The sequence below is a fragment of the Anabrus simplex genome, chromosome 1 (assembly GCF_040414725.1).
Source record: "Anabrus simplex isolate iqAnaSimp1 chromosome 1, ASM4041472v1, whole genome shotgun sequence".
NCBI lineage: Eukaryota > Metazoa > Arthropoda > Insecta > Orthoptera > Tettigoniidae > Anabrus > Anabrus simplex.
The window spans coordinates 1272195612-1272214140 of record NC_090265.1 but is presented as its reverse complement, the minus strand read 5'-3'; the positions used below and the strand labels follow the sequence as shown (position 1 = coordinate 1272214140).

Here is an 18529-nt window from a genome sequence, read left to right as displayed (position 1 = left end):
CTGCATCGGCCCTTGTTTGGAGCCATTTCTGATAAGCCTTCTTCTTACGTTTACAAACTGCTCTCACTTCATCGTTCCACCAAGGTCCGGCTCCATGGCTAAAAGGTTAGCGTACTGGCCTCTGGCCGCAGGGGTCCCATGTTCGATTCCCGGCAGGGTCAGGAATTTTAACCATCATAGGTAAATTTCGCTGGCACGGGGACTCATCACGACGCGCATATCACCTACGGGCCTCAAATCAAAAGACCTGCATCTGGCGAGCCGAACATGTCCTCGGACACTCCCGGCGCTAAAAGCCATACGGCATTTCATTTCATTCCACCAAGATGTTCGCTTTTCCCCGTCTTTACGCACAGTCCTTCCTAGGCATTCCCTTGCTGTTTCTAGTACAACAACCCTGTATGCCACCCATTCTCTTTCTATATCCTGAAACTGCTTACTCTCCACTGTTCGAAACTTCTCACTAATCATATCCATGTACCTCCGTCTAATTTCCTCGTCCTGGAGATTTTCTACCCTTATTCGTATGCAGACAGATTTCACTTCCTCTACCCTAGGCCTAGAGATACTTAGTTCACTACACATCAGATAGTGGTCTGTATCATCGAAAAACCCTCTAAACACCCGTACATTCCTAACAGACTTCCTGAATTGAAAGTCGGTTAAGATAAATAGTCGATTATGGACCTGGTACCTCTAGCCTCCTCTGTATAGCGGTGAATAGCCTTATGCTTGAATAATGTATTAGTAACTGCTATACCCCTAGTAGCACAGAAGTCCAGCAAACGCTTCCCTTTCCCATTAGCTTCCATATCTTCCCTACATTTACTCATCAGCCTTTCGTGTCCTTCAGTTCTATTTCCAACTTTCGCATTGAAATCGCTCATTAACACTATCCTATCCCTGCTGTTCACCCTATGATGTCACTCAATGGTTCATAAAACTTGTCAACTTCATCTTCATCTGCACCCTCACGTGGTGAATATACAGTGCCGGTTCTACTTTCTTTATTCAATAAGCCCCATTAATATTTATAGCTCCCCATCGAATTCCATTTCGTTCGCCTAGTTGTTTACAAATAGTCCTTCGCCTGTCAAATGAGAGTGGGGTGACTCCGTTACTCCCATAGGTCCGAGGCTTGCTTAAAATGTTCTGAGCTCGGTAAATTCATGAAGCAGGATGCTACCCTACTTACCCGTAGTCCAAGTGAGGATCTCTCCTGTAAGCGGTTAGGGACCACCGGTAGATTGTATAGTCCTAGCCGCCTGAGCACAAGGAGGGCCACGACTCAGAATATGTCCGAGATGCCCACTCCCATTCCATAGCAACTGATATCCCGACTCTCAGGACCACTTACTAGGCCACTCAGCTGTTGCCCATGGTTCACGAACTAGGACGTGACTGCAGTAATCCACACCATGAACTGTCCAGGTCATTGAATGTTGTTTTAATTAATCAGTAAATAATTAACTATATCCGTGACCACGCTGTCATCCTATATACTTATGTCAATTCTTAATCATAATTTAAGAAGGACTGCTTAAGTCACCTTAAAAATAATAGTTATGTCACGCACCATAAATTACGGTCATGTCGTGAATTAATGTCGAGGGCCCGGCATTAAGTCATTTTCCACTTCACGTGTATTATTTCATTATATTTAGGTTTTGAGAAATCCATTCTGTCGCTTAATAATCTAAAATTATATCTACCGTGTCCGTAATTTCTAAGTCACCTAAGAATAATAAGAAAAAGTAAAATAATAATAAAAATATGTTTTGTTGGGAATGAAAATTTTGTAGTGATGGTTCGCGACGATAATAATTGTTATGATAGTTTTGATTACGTGATTAATATTAACTATTTATGACATTTTTTGAAGTCAGGTAACGGGAATGATAATAATACTGTTAAGATTTGCATGAGTTATTTAGCCATTTCTAAGTTATGGGATTTACGAAGCTTTCAACATAACGTCAGAATATAAGGATATTGATGTCCATGGAAGGATCTGTTATTGATAGCCATACGGTAATAAAGTAATTGGGAACTTCTAAGAAATGATTGATAAATATTAGGTGTTGTTTACGTAGCAGTGAGTTTATTGTTACAGTGCCGACAGGATGGGTAGAAGTGATTTGAGTTCTGATATAAATAAAAATATCGAGCAATAAGCAAATTTTTCCCACGACGAGAAAGTAATAAAACTCCGCAAGAGGAGGTAAATGTTACATTGAGATACGAGTGAAAAAATTCTGGATTAACAAGTGGCGTGCTACGCGCAGTTATGAGAGCAAGAATCTACGAGTGAGGATGAAAAGGATACAAATAAAGCTCTGAGTCAAAAATAAGGGAGAAATAGAAATAAGTATCTACGTTGAAAACAAGAGAGGGAATAAAGAGGGACAAGATGCTTTGTGATAGAGAGAGAGGCAGATGCCTGTTTATAAATGATCGGACACATGTTATGAAGATCATCACAATCACAACATCCAGACGCACTGGGAATATTTAGTCCTCTGATATGCAGCAGAGTTAAATTGATACCCAGTTATTTTATATTTTAAAACTACATCTGTGGATAATAATAATTATAATAACCAAATGATAAATACCTGACACGGTAACATTTTCCTAAGAAGGTTATATAATAATATTCTAGTCCAGGATTTTTGCTTGACCTTTCATTCGTAATTTTATCTGGGAAGAATAATTAAAAGATATTGTAGAAGGATATTACCGGATGCATTTTTGTGGAGTAGGTTACATGCCTATTTTTATCAATCCGAATCTTTTGATGATAAATTCAAGGGACATGTCCAACTAGTTTACATTTTTATGGTGACCATGACATGAGATAATTGGACTTGGTCACACACCGACCACGGTGAGACATTACCATAGCCACTGTGACGAGTGAAATCATCAGAACATTTAGTAATATTCAGTCATTTGAATGAAAGGTGCGGTCAGCAGCTTAGGAGTAAATGAGAGTTAGATTGTTCCGTGATTTTATTGTTCTGTGTAAGTAGTGTAACTTAGATATGATAGGGTGTCTTCTCTTTCAGGAGTGTATTTAGGTGGTATAATTAGGGTAAAGGCGCTTAGATGACGCTTTCTCGTGTATTTGGTTTGTTTTATGGTCAACGTAGGAGGATTCACCCACACTGTACTGTAAATATGAGATCAGTTACCTTAGGGAAGGATGGCAGCTTGGTTACTTCTCTTAAAACAACATTTCGCTTTCAGTATCGAACGAAATTGCAATTGAATATTTAAATAACTGAACAGACCTCTGTAAAGATTAAACAAATAAGACTGAAAATGTACAAACATAGACCTTAGGACATTTCCTTGGTAACTGCGGTAAAATATATGCCAATTATGGAGACCCGATCGGGTAAAAAATTTGAGTGTGTAAAACGCTAATGTGTACTGTAAATGTTGGGCAGGTCTGTTCAGCTGATCTAAAGGAATAATTAATTACAAATTGACTCACAGAATCCAAGTATACATCACAGTGATCGTAAGTGCTCATAAGTGTTCACAACTTGCTCATATACAAATTATACAGGCTATGTTAGCTCAAACTAAGGTCAATTATGTAATGTAATAAGTTGATGTGATTTAGTTTCAGTATCCATTTGATACCAGGTCATGAAAGCCAGTTGAGGTCATATGTTTTTTCATGTTAATTTAGATAACGATGATATAACAGGGAGCATTATACTCCCAAATTGATGTGTCTTCTCAGGGCACTCCTGCTATTTATTGGAGCAGTTTCAATTCATAGTTTTCAGTGTAACTTTTATTTTGTTATTTTAATTCTGTTAACTTTCAATCCATTTAAAGATAACACTGTTCAGAGTTACCTTATGTAACGATTACTGTATTTGACATTTTGAAATGAAATATAACTAAGGTTACGTCCATCATTTGATCAATATTGCACACCTCTGATGCCAGCAACTAATATCAAATTAGTTAATCATTTCAATTGATCGTGATCTGGTAAGAGTATTTAGTTATTAGATTTATGGAGAATTGTTGCTTATGACATAACCTAGTTAGTGGTTATTGATCTACAATTTGAGTAAATTTAACGATTTTGCTGTCCACTTAAACTTTTGGAATTTAATAAATTTCACGATTATAATAAATTAAATTCCTTAAAATTTAATCTGGCCCACTCTCCGTTAGTAGCGGTAGTACTGGTATTATTTAATTCCCTTATGTACCAATTTAGAAGAATCTCGAACTGATTGCGTCCCAAGCAGATGAGAGTCTCCGAGCGGTAAGTATATTTTATTACAGAGCTCCGTGGCAGAACCCTAGACCAAATTACCGCTGCTTCAACGTTTCCAATGGTACATAAGGAGTGAGTATTTAGTGACGTGCCAATGTGGTCCGCAAATTCTTCGTTGCACTAAATACAGTAAGTATTTATAGTACGCCAATATGGACCGGCACTTCTTCATCAATCATATGGGCATATATGACAGGTAAATGGACTGTATTTTAAGTCAATATAGTAGTAGTTAGAAGTGGAGCAGACTAAAACCTGAGAATACACATATTTTCCTTTATTTTAATATGAGTACTGTGTTGATACATGTTTGATTGCAATACATGTACATTTTTTTAAAGTTGTTATGATAGAGTTATCCCAGTGGATGGATAACAAATGGAAAGTTGCAATTGCTGTAAATGTCAGTTATATTTCTCCTGTAGTCCCTAGATACCTATATTATCTTTGTATTAAGTAACTGTGGAAGTCACCGCTGATATGTGCAATCCGCCTTAACGACAGGTCAAATTGCATTAGCTGCTGAACTAACGAATAAACTTGAAAGCAATCAAAGAGAACTAAATAAAATTGATAAGGTGAAAGATAGCTAGAAAACGATAGCCACAGAACTAAAGGACAAAAATGAAAGCAAAGCAAAGTCTTCTCCGAACAGGCCATGAAGGCCCTTGGACGGGTGTAAGGTAAAGGCTTCCACTATCCGTAACCTCGGCACTTGATGGGGTAGAGTGGTTAGCTCTAAGCCCGGCCACCTTTGCCCCCAGGAATTAACCTGGTGCTCATTTTTGGTGTAGGATGAGTGAACTTCAGAGCCATATGCACCTCCGGAAGTGGAATCATTTCTTAAATTGTACGACTTCCTGACGGGGATTCGAACATACGTCCTTCCGGGTGAACCGAGCACGCCTTTACCGCCTCGGCCAGGCAGCCCCTGGACAAACATGAAAACGGTCAGGAAAAATGCGAGAAGGGACAGGCTACACTCGCGACCAAACTTACAAAGAAGGTTGAAGTTCTGCAGACATTATTTAGAGTTGACCTAGCAAATCAAATAGGAACTGCGAGGAAACCTTAGAGCGCAGATAATTTGCGTCCAGCCAGCGACAGCTAAGAAAAGAATTGTTGGACAGTCAACACCAACTCTTAGAACGCTGTGACAATAATAGGGCTGAGGTGAAAGAGGAATTTAAACAGATCGCTAAGGAACTCAACACACAGTTAGCTACCGCGACATACTCGTTAAATGACAGCATGAAATAAGCTATGAAATCAATTGACGCACAAGGTGCTAAATTATATGAAGAAATACCTGCAGTAGAAAACAGGGTGAACACAGTGGAGAGAGTGGCCAACAAAAATCTCAATACTGTAACCGAAAAGATCGGTGGCGACCTAAGGGCTATAGAAGACAGTCGCATCACAGATAAAAAGATGATTAGGTGGGAGATTTACGAAAGTAAGAATACAAATTACGGTTCGCCCCTATGGTGTAGTGGTTGCTGTGATTAGCTGTCATCCGCGGAGGCCCGGGCTCGATTCCCGGCTCTGCCACGAAGTTTGGAAAGTGGTACTAGGGCTGGAACGGTGTCCACTCAGCCTAGGGAGGTCAACTGAGTAGGAGGTGGGAGGTTCGATTCTCACCTCAGCCATCCTCGAATTGGTTTCCCACTTCCTCCTCCAGGCAAATGCCGGGATGGTACATAACTTAAGTCCATGGCCTATTCTTTGTCTGTCCCTTCCAATCTTTCCATCCCCATACAAGGCCCCTGTTCAGCATAGCTCGCCTGGGCGAGGTACTGGTCCTCCTTCCTAATCATATTCCCCAGAACGAAAGTCTTACGCTCCAGGACACTGCCCTTGAGGCGGTAGAGGTGGGATATTTCGCTGAGTCCGAGGGAAAAACCAACCCTGGAGAATAAACGGATAAAGAATGAAAGAAAGAAAGAAAGAAAGAAAGAAAGAAAGATAGAAGTTAATCCAATCCCTAATTCCTCTTCCTGTAAAAGAATATTTGCCCCAACTTATCCTCATGAAATCCAACTTTATCTTCATATCCCTATCTTTCCTACTTTTAACTCCATTCAAGCTTATTCATCTCCTGTCATTCCATGCCATCTCTCCACTGGCAGCTCGAAACATACCACTTAGTCGAGCAGCTCGTTTCCATAATCTCAATTCTTCCCAGCCCAAAATTTGCAAGATTCTCGTAAAACTCAACCATGTCTACATGTATTACACAGATCACACCCGTGGCCCAACTAGCATCTGATAAAAGTGGCAAAAAATAAATTATCTAGTAGTATTATTTATATACGCACTGGTACCTAATTATGCTATAACTGTGTGTAAAACAGTGCGATTTAGTTAAAGAGAACCGAACTTTTAAACATTGTTATTTATTATGTCCTAAAATATTACATAATTAATTTCGAGGAGCAATTTGATGCAGTTTATGTATGTGGTATATCAAGACCACCCAGGGTCTTTCATCTTTGGAATGTGGGTTGGTGAGCACGGGCCCCCTATCTGAGTCTGGCATTGCTCCCACTTACTAGTGTCAGGCTCCATGTCTTCATTTTTGTCCTTCCGACCTCATTTTTTCAACTCCTATTCTTTTCCGACCCCGGTGTAGGTTGCGAGGCTTAGAGAGTATTTTCACGTCCCTCGTAGCACTTCCCTTACCTTTACATTTTTTATAAAAGTGTCCGGCTCCATGGCTAACTGGTTAGCGTGCTGGCATTTGGTCACAGGGGTCCCGGGTTCGATTCCCAGCAGGGTCGGGAATTTTAACCATCATTGGTTAATTTCGCTGGCATGGAGGTGGGTGTATGTGTTGTCTTCATCATCATTTCATCCTCATAACGACGCACAGGTCGGCTACGGGCGTCAAATCAAAAGTCCTTCACCTGGCGAGCCGAACTTGCCTTCGGCACTTCCAGCACTAAAAGCCATTCGCTATTTCATCTCACCGATATCTCAATTCTTAGAAGTTTCGTATCTCCTATATTTTCGTTCTTATGAGTGTTAATACAGTATAGTAGCCTATTTGTACGTCCTCTTAAATCACCATCACCTGTTTTTCCAAAGTACACCATTTATTTTGATACTTCCTAGAATGGTAAAATAATAGACTCTCAAGGTATCGAAAGGAATAGGATTATCATTCAATTATATGAAGGATTTGATTTCAGAAAGGAACAGCCGGATGGTCAGTACTCATTTGGTGATGACGTCATTGGTGTGTATACTCACGTGGAACCAAAGAAGGAAGAGCTGATTATCAAGGGGCCTACGGATCGGGAGCTTATTCTTCAGGTCTGTAATTGTAATATTTTCATCTCGATACATTGATATCTGTAATTTATATCGGTACTGCTGGGAATACGGACGTACAGATACTTGAATGGCATTTGGCAAATAATGCACTGCCCTGCAATAGTATCATCCAGCTAATAGTTGGTTCATTGACCGTTCAAGTGATAACCTGAGGACGGTCAGACTGGATGGATAGTTCATCCACCTACCGGTCAACTGGGGAAGCTCAAATTGATCTGCTTAATGAGTTAAAAGAAACATACCGTAAGTAGAAAGTACAATACTCTAGCTAGCGCCAACTAAGTCTGCGAGCCCTTTCAGAATTAGGCAACTAAATTATTGAGAAATAGGTCCATTGGAAAATTCCGCACCACTCCTAAGGGACTGTCTGTCAGGTGTTCAGCCCACAAGATCAAAACAGCAACACTTAAGGCTATAAAATTATAGGAAAACTTCAAACACCGATAGTGGCGCCATAATTAAGCACATGTCCGACTCGTTGGCTGAATGAGCAGCGTACTGGCCTTCGGTTCAGGGGGTTCCAGCCGGGTCGGGGATTTTAACCTTAATTAGTTAATTCCAATGGCTCGCAGGCTGGGTGTGTGTGGCGTATTCAACATTCGAAATCATCCTAGGTAGGGCCCTCATCTTCACAGACATGCAGGTCGCCTAATAGGCCGTCTACTAGAAAAAGGCCTGCACCAGGCCTCTCCGGAGGCCATACGCCATTATTATTATTATTATTATTATTATTATTATTATTATTATTATTATTATTATTATTATTATTATTATTATTATTATTATTAAGCACATAATGCATAACGAGGTTTGAAGTAGTTTGCCATCGCTTTTCTCATCGGGCCATAAAATGCTATTATTGTTCGATTAGTCCCACAAGTAACACTTTTCATAACATTCAGATGCCCCAGCCATGCTTCGAATGCCGCTATTCAGTACCACGCGTATCTGAGCAACTCCAATACTGTCACGCCATCAATTATCTGTGAAACGTGCTCACAGTGGAACTCAAGAGAGAGGGCATCTTGACCCAATTGTCAGTGAGTGAATAGCATTTTCTTACAGTTACTCTAATGTCGCACGTTTAATCGCGAACTCTCGTTGGTGCACTAAGTACCCTTGAACTCCGGTCACTCGTAGTTAATTTGTTTATTTGTTTGCTTTTTATTTTAAAAACATTGTAACTTACATTGACAAGGTTACCCTGTTGTGTGACTCGGGCACTACGCTCTCGAGAGATAAATTCTAATTTCATTCTATTTTAAAACTTAACTTCCAGATTAATTTTCATTTAAACAATTTTCTTGCAGACGCTATTCACCGGATCAATCAACCCAGGAATTAAATACAGCTTCTTCCAGCGAGGCAGCAATGCATCCTACCATCCAGTCTACGACTGGGAGTTCATTGAATGGAGTGACTGTTCTGCTCATTGTGGGGGTGGAACACAAGTAAGTATAAAAAAGTGTGTGTGTTTGTGTGTGTGTGAGAGAGAGAGAGAGAAAGTGAAGTCAATCGAATACACTGATACATTCCACGGCACAGAATTCGTAAATGTCCATAATGTAATGTACTGAAATCCAATGATGAGTGTCATTTCATATATATGAGGCCATTCCCTATGGGTGATGGCAGTAGAAAACATCCACGGTGTCCCCTGCCTATCGTACGAGGCGACTGAAAGGGGTCCCCCTGACGCTCTAATCTTTGGAGAACCGTTGCTGCCAACGGAGCCTCTAGAAGAACCTGGCATTGCTTCCACTAATTTGGGCCAGCCTATCCTAGCCGACCTCCCCTCTTCAGCCCGTGCTCTTCGCCGACCCCGACTGTATTAGGTTTACGAGAACTAGGATATCATTCATTTCCGTACCCTTGGTGACCCTTTTACTGATACCTTCATTCTTACATTTCCTCCTCTGATTTTTTAAAAAATGTTATTTATTCGGGGCGTCGACCTAAGAACTGTTGCCCCTACTTTGCACCACATGCTATGAACCTGCGTGTATCTGGAAATTGCGGAAATGTAAAGTGTTGAATGTGAGGAAAGGAACATTATGGATGACACAAACACCCAGCCCCAGGCCAGGGATATTAATCATGTACAATTAGAAACCCCTGACCCGGCCGGGAATCGAACCCGGGGCCGCCGAATTCACTGAGACATTCCCTGGCACAGAATTCGTAAATGACCATAATGTAATGTACTGAAATCCAATTATGAGTATTATTTCAAACAGGCGGATGCGTTGGCCCCTACACCGCCGGGCCGAAATCCTCCTCTGATTAATGTTATGGGAGAATGTTTGTCTAGTTGTACTTCATCTCAAAACAATAATCACCACCACCAAAATAAGAGGATTATTCATCTAAGATAAGCGATTCCAACTGAGGTGCTCCCAAGGCCCCGGCCAGCCCCGGCAGCAGCCCCGGTGCTGTGCTATAGCACCGTTGAGGTGGTGGGGGAAGGAGGGGAAGTGGCAGAGGCAGAACCACAGGTCAAGTCAGCGCGCAGCTTATGAAAACAATATTATTTATGACAGTTCTGTGAACGTATAAACACACAATTTATTCTGTACATACTTTACGTTTGCCTTAATGTACATTTAGCAATTAAGTCGATTGTTGACATCGTTTTGCGGCAACTAATTTACCAATAATGGGTACAATCGATTTGGCAGTAAAAATTCTAAGTACAGCTTTTAAGTCCGCATCAGACAGAGAAGTCCTAGGTCTCCATTTATTTATATTCAGAATTGAAAACATCTGTTCACATGCATACGTTGTACCGAACATTGACGTAAATTTTAAGGCAACTGCTTGAAGTTTTGGAAATTCTTGTGGTTGAACACCTTTGTAAAAGAATATGAAACCACCGCTGTAGTGATAGTACCTGTCCTTTAGGATTGCGTCGCACTCTAGCTTTATCATCTCTGTTTGGAAATATGAAGCTGATTTTTCAAGACGTGCTGAAAATGGGGTCATAAAGATTTCAAGTTGAGGTACCATATCATTTCTTTGAATCGGGCATTGAGTTCAGATTGCAAAGTCTGTAACGACGTCTGATAGTCTCCAAGATTTTCATAAGCAGACAAACGTAAGTTCCTGTACATGACGAGAGATGGTTTGTTTTGACAAGCTTATCGCCTCAAAGTGAGCCACAGCGCGTGGACCCAGTACTTCCAAGCACTCTATTAAACATTCTTTTACAAATTCACTATCAGTAAAGGGTCGCCCACTTTTTGCAATTTTTAGAGCAATAATAGCCCATAACGTGCTCGAAGTGCGCCTTTGGGTTCAAGTATCTGTGGGACAGGGAGATAAAATAATTAAAATAATTATCTTTGTGTTTTTTTCAATAGGTCTTATGGCGATGATGGGATAGGAAACGGCTAGGAATGGGAAGGAAGCGGCCATGGCCTTAATTGAGGAACAGTCCCAGCATTTTCCTGGTTTGAAAATGGGAAACCATTTTCAGCGCTACCGACAGTGGAGTTCGAACCCACTGTCTCCCGGATGCAAGCTCACAGCTGAGCGCCCCTAACCGCGCCGCCAACTAGCCCGGTGTGTTTTCTTAGCAGCAAATCTAAATCTAATTCTAAAAAGTTCTTAATAATACAAAACCAAAAGAGAAAACAAATCTCCTAAATTGCATGTGAAACAATTCCTAATGAGTATGTTATTACGTATCTCTGAAGAACTTGGCAATTCCGATTTTAACTTAGCAATTTGTTCGGTTCTTGCTGCGCCAACAATGTCATCATAGGTGGAAACATGTTTATTGTGGTAGTGTCGTCGAACGGTTGAAGACTTTACGCTGAAAATGACATGACAAATTAAACATTGAGCTTTCCCTTCGGTATTGAGAACAAAATATGAATCCACCCAAGAAGGATTAAACGACATTTTTAACGAAAGAGAAACCAACTGCTCCGCTGTCTGTTCTATCGAATAGAATGGCAAGAGAATGTAAATGGATGTATTGTCTCTTACGTACACATGCAGCGACCACGGCTTGGGATAGGTGGGGAAGGAGGGGAACGGTGCTGCTGAGTGCAGCGCTGGTGCACCCCAGCACTAAGTGCTCGAGTCGAAATGGCCTGATCTAAGATGTCATCTCGAATAACTCGAGAACCGTTAAACATGTCGACATTAAGTTTTCACTTCCAGTGGTGTTTCCAATGGGCCCGCTATCGAACGTGCAGTAGTCTTCAATATCTACTGACATTCTTAAAAGTATAATTACTTTTTTTCTACACCTAGCCTTAAACGTACGGTTATTACAAATTCAGCCCGGCGCTGCTACGTTTTTAAACGGCAACGGTCCTCTCCAGAATGGACTATGGTAGTTCGGCTTATGGCTCAGCATCAAAATCTACGCTGAGCCTTTTAGACAGTATTCACCGTAGTGGAGTTAGTCTGACAACGGTAGTTTTCCGTACTAGCCCCATTCCCAGCCTATTCGCTGAAGCGGGAGTTCCATCTTTATGGATAAGGAGGCAGCAGTTAATCCTCAGGTACGCTGCCAAAATTCGTGAAATGCCGCTACATCCAAGCTATCAATGCATCTTTGGTACCCATTACCACTAGAGGTACCAAGATCGGCCGAATGCCACACGGTAGTATCGTAATTTAAATATAGATATCGGTGGTTGTTTTGAACATACTTTTAGCGAGGTACCTCCGTGGTTAGTTCCGCAAACGGATATACGTCTAGATCTACTCCGTGGACCCAAGGTGAATTCGGATTCCTCCGTTTATCCGAGGTATTTCCAGGACTTCGTTCACCAGTATCCGGCCGCGACACATATATTCACAGATGGTTCTAAAATCGGATGAAATGTTGGTTGCTCTTTCGTCACTTATGAAATGAGCATGAAGATCTTGCTTCCTAGTGTATTTAGCGTGTATACTGCGGAGCTTTACGCCATGTTAGAGGCTCTGCAGTTTGCACTGGGTGACGAAAGAAACCATTTTCTTATGTGTACCGACTCGTTAAGTTCTCTGCTGTCTATTGAAACCTGCTTCCCTCAATACCCACTGGTGCAGCAGATTCATGACCTTCTAGCCAGATTAAGTGGCTTCAAAGCCACATTGGGATTGTGGGAAACCAACTTGCGTATGAAGCTGCAAAGGAAGCTGTACTTTTACCTCCAAGAGCTGTCAGTGTACCTGCTAAGGATATTTGTTCTCAGCTACGTCCTAGAAATCGGAGTGGCTAGCTATCCCAACTCCCAACAAGCTGAGAGCAATTAAGAGGACAACCGCCGTGTGGTGGTGCTCTTTCCGGCCTTACGGAGAGAGACAATAGTATTGTGTAGGCTAAGGATAGGTCATGGACGATCTACGCACTTCTATATCTTAAAGAGGGAAGACCCCCCCCCCCCCGTGTGTTCTTGTGGTGCCGACTTCACCGTGGCCCACATCCTCACAGAGTGCGCCGATCTCTCTGGCCTAAGACGGAGCCTCGACCTGCAGGAAACACTTGAACGCATACTAGCCGATGACGCAACTACTGCTGATCACATCATCCGCTTTATGTGCGACAGTGGATTAATCAAAATCACAAGTGCACTGTTACACGGGGAACGCACGTTCCCTTTTGATTCGTTAGTAATTTTTCGGCCGAATTCATTATGTTTTTTGTTTTATTTTGTACTGCTTTTCCAAATTCCTTCGTTGAATATCTCTTTTTATTTTAAATTTCTTTTCCACTAATTTGTTCAGAGAGGATGATTACCTAGTTGTACTTCCTCTCAAAACAAAAATCACCACCACTACCACTGTCTTTATTTTGAAAATCAGACAAGTCTGCTGCTTACATTTCCCTAACAACGAAGTATTTATTTATTGTGTATAATAATAATAATAATAATAATAATAATAATAATAATAATAATAATAATAATAATAATGTAGTTTTACCTATTGTGAATTCAGTTTTGTGCTAATTTCTACAATCATGGTTCTCTCAACAGAGGAGAAGGTGTTTGCACGGAATATTATTTCCAGCCATACGAGTGGGCGTCAGAACGGGCCAAGTTTGCTTCACGTTAAAGAGCAGTACGAGGAGCGATTTAAAGTACTTCTCGAGAAAATGAAATGTGTTCAAACGTTTTACATTCACCGGCCATGGGCAGTCCTGTTCGATTGTAACGCAAACCAGGGTGAAACATGAACCGTTGACATACAGAGTTTCTTCACCACCTTGTAACAGCTAGGAATTAGCTCTACTACATATATAAATAAGCTATGAAAAATTTAATGATTTAACACCTTCATACTGGCTGGTTATTGAGTCCCAGTGGAGGTGCCTGTGCCAAGCAGGTGCCTCTGGAAAATACTGGGAAATGCTCTAGTTGGCAGGTTTACCTGCCTACGCAACCAGCAATTCCTACCCCGTATGGGGATGGGTGAAGGCGAATGCCCGGCGCCTTGAAACGCGGCCTTCTTGGCTAAGGTACGGTAACCCTAACAGAAGGTTCCCTGGTCCTCCAGGTTGGGGGTTGGGCGTGGGGTTAACAGCCCCACCCCGGAAAAAATAAATTGTTACGAATCCTCAACAAACAGAAGCCGGATGGATTGAATATAGACGACCCTGCAAGGATAAAAGTGGAGAAGGATTTAAGGGGAGCTGGAGTCATAGGATGGAGGACGAAAGCAGAGGATCGAGACACCTAGATGCATGTTGTTGAGGCGGTCAAGGCTGGAACCCGGCTGTAGAACCAAATAAGAAGAAGAACACCTTCATGCACCAGGCTAAGTGGCTCAGATAGTACAAGCTCTGTTCTTCTGACTTCAAATTGGTGGGCTCGATCCCGACTCATATTTGTAGTATTTGAATGTACACCAAAATGTCCATCCTCGTGTCGACAGATTTACGGGCACTTAAATTGACTCTTAAGCAACAAAATTCCGGCACCTCAGCGTCTCCGGAAAAAGAAGAAGTAGTTAGTGGGAGTTTTCTTTCTAATGTTCGTTCTTCGACGTATTGGACCTCTTCGTTATCCCCTTCTAATTACTGTTAAGAGGGGGTGGTTTACCTGGTCGTACTTCCTCATGAAACAATAATCACTTCCCACCAACATTGCATTCAAATGTTTAGTATGATGTAATATTAACTGCTGTCTCCAACAATAGGCTTTTTACCCTGTTTTGTTTCATTCACGTTTCTTCTCCTATCTCTACGCCTTGCCCACCACCCTAAGTGTGACCTTTTCCCTAATTGCGATACAGCCTCGGCATCTACCCGGTTTAAAAGTGGTAAACCACGGAAAACCATCTTCAGAGCTGCCGTTAATGGAGTTTAATCTCATTATTTCCCGAATACAAAACTATTAGCTACGCGGCTCTTACCACGCAGCCAGCTCGCTTGGGTTTGTGAGGTTTAATTTTTTACTTCAGGATAATAATGTTGTTCCTTAGAAGCCTTCACCTATCTTTCCTTGTCCCACCTATTAGTTACTAGGACGGGGTGCGCAGATGTGAGCTTGCATCCGGGAGATAATGGGTTCGAACCCTACTGTCGGTAAACCTGAAGATGGTTTTCCATGGTTACCCATCTTTACACCAGATAAATGCTAGGCCATGGCTGCTTCCTTCCCACTCCTAGGCCTTTCCTATTCCATCCTCGTCATAAGACCTATCTGTGTCAGTGTGACGTAAAGCAAATTTTCGTTAAAAAAGAAGAAAAATATGAAAGGCGTTAAGTAACTCAATTTATCACAGCGATCATAGTGTATTCCTACAGCGTTTAAGTGATGTATTTGCATAGTGCTTCATCTTCAAGAATATGTTAAGGTTGAAGACTGCAAAAGCTTCTAAATTAATACTACTATTCTCCGTAAAAAACTAATGAGAGTTATATTGTTTACACGTTTTATGAACCAAGTAAGGCGTGGGTCCGAAACATATTTGCACAGGAGCTCTCATAAAGGATAATTTCAAATTCCGTTCGTTATTCCTCCATCCAATGTGGCTCATTAGTAGAGTAAGGGAAGATTAACAACACCGCCTTTGGTTAGTGAGTTATTAGACGTCTGTGGATCAGTGGCAAAATGTCGACCACTGGATCCCAAGATAGCGGGTTCAAACCCGGCAGAGATAGTAGGATTTTTGAAGGATGGAATAAAGTCTATGCGACACTCCATGTCGTGCGATGTGGGCATGTAAGAGATCTCTGGTGGCACATTTGGTGTTCATCCGGCAAAATTATTAAAACATCAGCCATATATGTCCAAGAGAGACTCGGTTTACTCTGCCATCTAGCGGGCCTAAAGGAAAACGGAACTCAAAATTGACGAGCAGAGAGTCAGACGTGTCAAATTTAATTGTTTGCGCACGGTAGCTGAGCCCATAAGATTATCATTGTTACCATTATTATGATTATTATTATTGAGGAAAGCATTGGAAAACTACCTCAATCCTCATTTCCCTCGTACGCCTCTTCAGTGACACCTGGGACACCTATGACAGCTGATGGCGGAGCTGTTGAGGTCCAACTAGCCTCTGGGCTGAGCACTCAACATACATTATTATTATTATTATTATTATTATTATTATTATTATTATTATTATTATTATTATTATTATTATTACGAGTGACATGGAGCAGAAACCACATAAGGTACCGGTACCCCAGTTGTGTGGAGCAGGATATATTTTTGTACTTTTGCAACTTGAGAACTATCGTCATATTGGACAGGATGCCTTCTTACCTTTCTCTACGATACGTCATGTGATCACCACATAATCTGCGAACAGGCTGACCAAAGGCTCCGACATGCAAATCCACTCTGGCATCAGGAAACCATTCCGGAATATTTCATCCTTAGTTACAGCATTGGTTCAACACGTCAGTGCTAAAACCATCCGAAATGTATTTCAAAATGCTACACTCTCTAGCCGAACTCCAAGGAAGAAGCCCTACACAAGCAATACTTACAGGAATAAACACTTGGAGTTTACTAAAGCGTAGAAAGATAACCTGATAGAATTTTGGAACCAAATCAAGTATTCTAATGAAAGCAAGTATAATCTATTTGGCTATGATGGATAAGCGATCATATGGTGGAAATCCAATCAGGAACTTAAAAACAAAAATCTCAATACCGCAGGGACGCACATTGCCGGACATGTCATGGTCTGGAGCTGCATGGCTTCATCTGTGATGGGAAACTTGTCACTTGTTGATGGAATCATGAATACCAGGAAGTCTACAAAGGTACTGCAGCATAATCTGCCCCTAGCGCTAAGAACTTGTGCATTAGTGCCAATTTGTACCTTCTACAAGATAATGACCCAACGCACGCTGCCTGAGAAAGACGTTGCTTTATAACATTCAAAGCAGGCTTTCAACACCACTCCAATAACCCGATATAATTCCAATTGAGAATTTGTGGCATTTATTGGGTAGTGTTACAAGATTAGGAATGTATTGGAATCAAACGTGTATTAACATACATCAATTCATGAAACAGCAATCCCTATGACGTAGTAATCCATAAAGATTCACTGACAGGCTATGCAAAGAGAAAAGGGCTGGGACCAATGAGAGGTCAGTGGAAGGAATAAGAAGAACAATAATAAAGTTTAATCAAGACTATGTATTCTTTCCACTTGAAAGATAACCCAAATCACAACTTAACATTCCGTGACATGATACATTTATGAAACAATCATTCCGAATAATGTATTTACAAGAAATCCCTAGACCATTTACAAAATGTTGTATCAAATGAAACAATTCAAAAGTCTCGGCGTAACGAAATAAATGAACATAGTTTCCAAAAATGAACCAAAAGAGAAGGAAGGCAGTAGGAAGGAGGGGTGGGAGGGGAGTACGGGATCACAACAGTGGGAGTCGCCTAAACACTTTGAGATGCAAAGTACAAAATCAGTTCTTGGGTGCAGGCCTCGTATTCAATCATCCAAAAACTCTTGAATCTATAAATTAATTGGAGGTCATATTTTGTTGGGAAGAAACACTCATGTAAAACTAAAAACCGGCCATAGAAACGAAGGTAAGTTTAAGGCCCTGGCTTCCAAAATCCCTTAGATAAAGGATGATGATAATAATAAATAAAGCACTCTGTTGCTCACCAAATGCAATAGGAAAATAAACGGAGTTTCCCAGCAGAATACTGGGAACCCCTTGGCCGACCCTCCAACCTCACTCGGTATCAGCGCTGGACTAAATTAGCGCTGTGAAGAGGAGGCGGACCTCCTGTTGATTGAATCGGATAATACGATTACAGCGCTCCTCCGGTGATCTCCGGTACTACCGACGGAGGCAAAGCAGTACGGAGCTCCGGAGGTTAACCGGAGGGCCGCCTCCTATTCGCAACAGTAGCTCCGAGTGTAAGGACGTAGTGGGCTGTAATTTCAAACTTACATCCATGAATGTAGGCGCCCTATAAAAATCGTTACCTACATACACAAAAATTGATCTATATCACCGATATTCCATACAATACCCCTTAACAAAGAACGTATAGTCATTCAGAATAATTAAGACATCCTCTCATGTGTTATCAAGAAAATGCAATTATATCGACATATTATATTGTTTGTTGTATCTACAGGGTTTATACCTACAGGTATATGGGGTATGTATATCTGAACAGGTTCAGTTGTTTCTCAGAAAAGTGCAGGCCCTACCTGTGCAGAACTTACACAGTACATACACTTCGTTCATTATTATTATCATCATCATCATCATCTGTTTACCCTCCAGGTTCGGTTTTTCCCTCGGACTTAGCGAGGGATCCCACCTCTACCGCCTCAAAGGCAGTGTCCTGGAGCTTCAGACTCTTGGTCGGGGTATACAACTGGGGAGTATGACCAGTACCTCGCCCAGGCGGCCTCACCTGCTATGCTGAACAGGGGCCT

At 41.4% G+C, this 18529-nt stretch overlaps 1 protein-coding gene across 1 annotated transcript in view; it reads left to right on the top strand.

Annotated features, from left to right (window-relative positions):
• Positions 1 to 18529, top strand: part of LOC137497204 (A disintegrin and metalloproteinase with thrombospondin motifs 12-like) — a 205073-nt gene that overhangs the window by 150560 nt on the left and 35984 nt on the right. Inside the window, exons 17-18 of the mRNA XM_068225729.1 lie at positions 7498 to 7621; positions 8953 to 9119. Of these exons, the coding sequence (XP_068081830.1) occupies positions 7498 to 7621; positions 8953 to 9119 (291 nt within the window). The remainder of the gene's footprint in view (positions 1 to 7497; positions 7622 to 8952; positions 9120 to 18529) is intronic.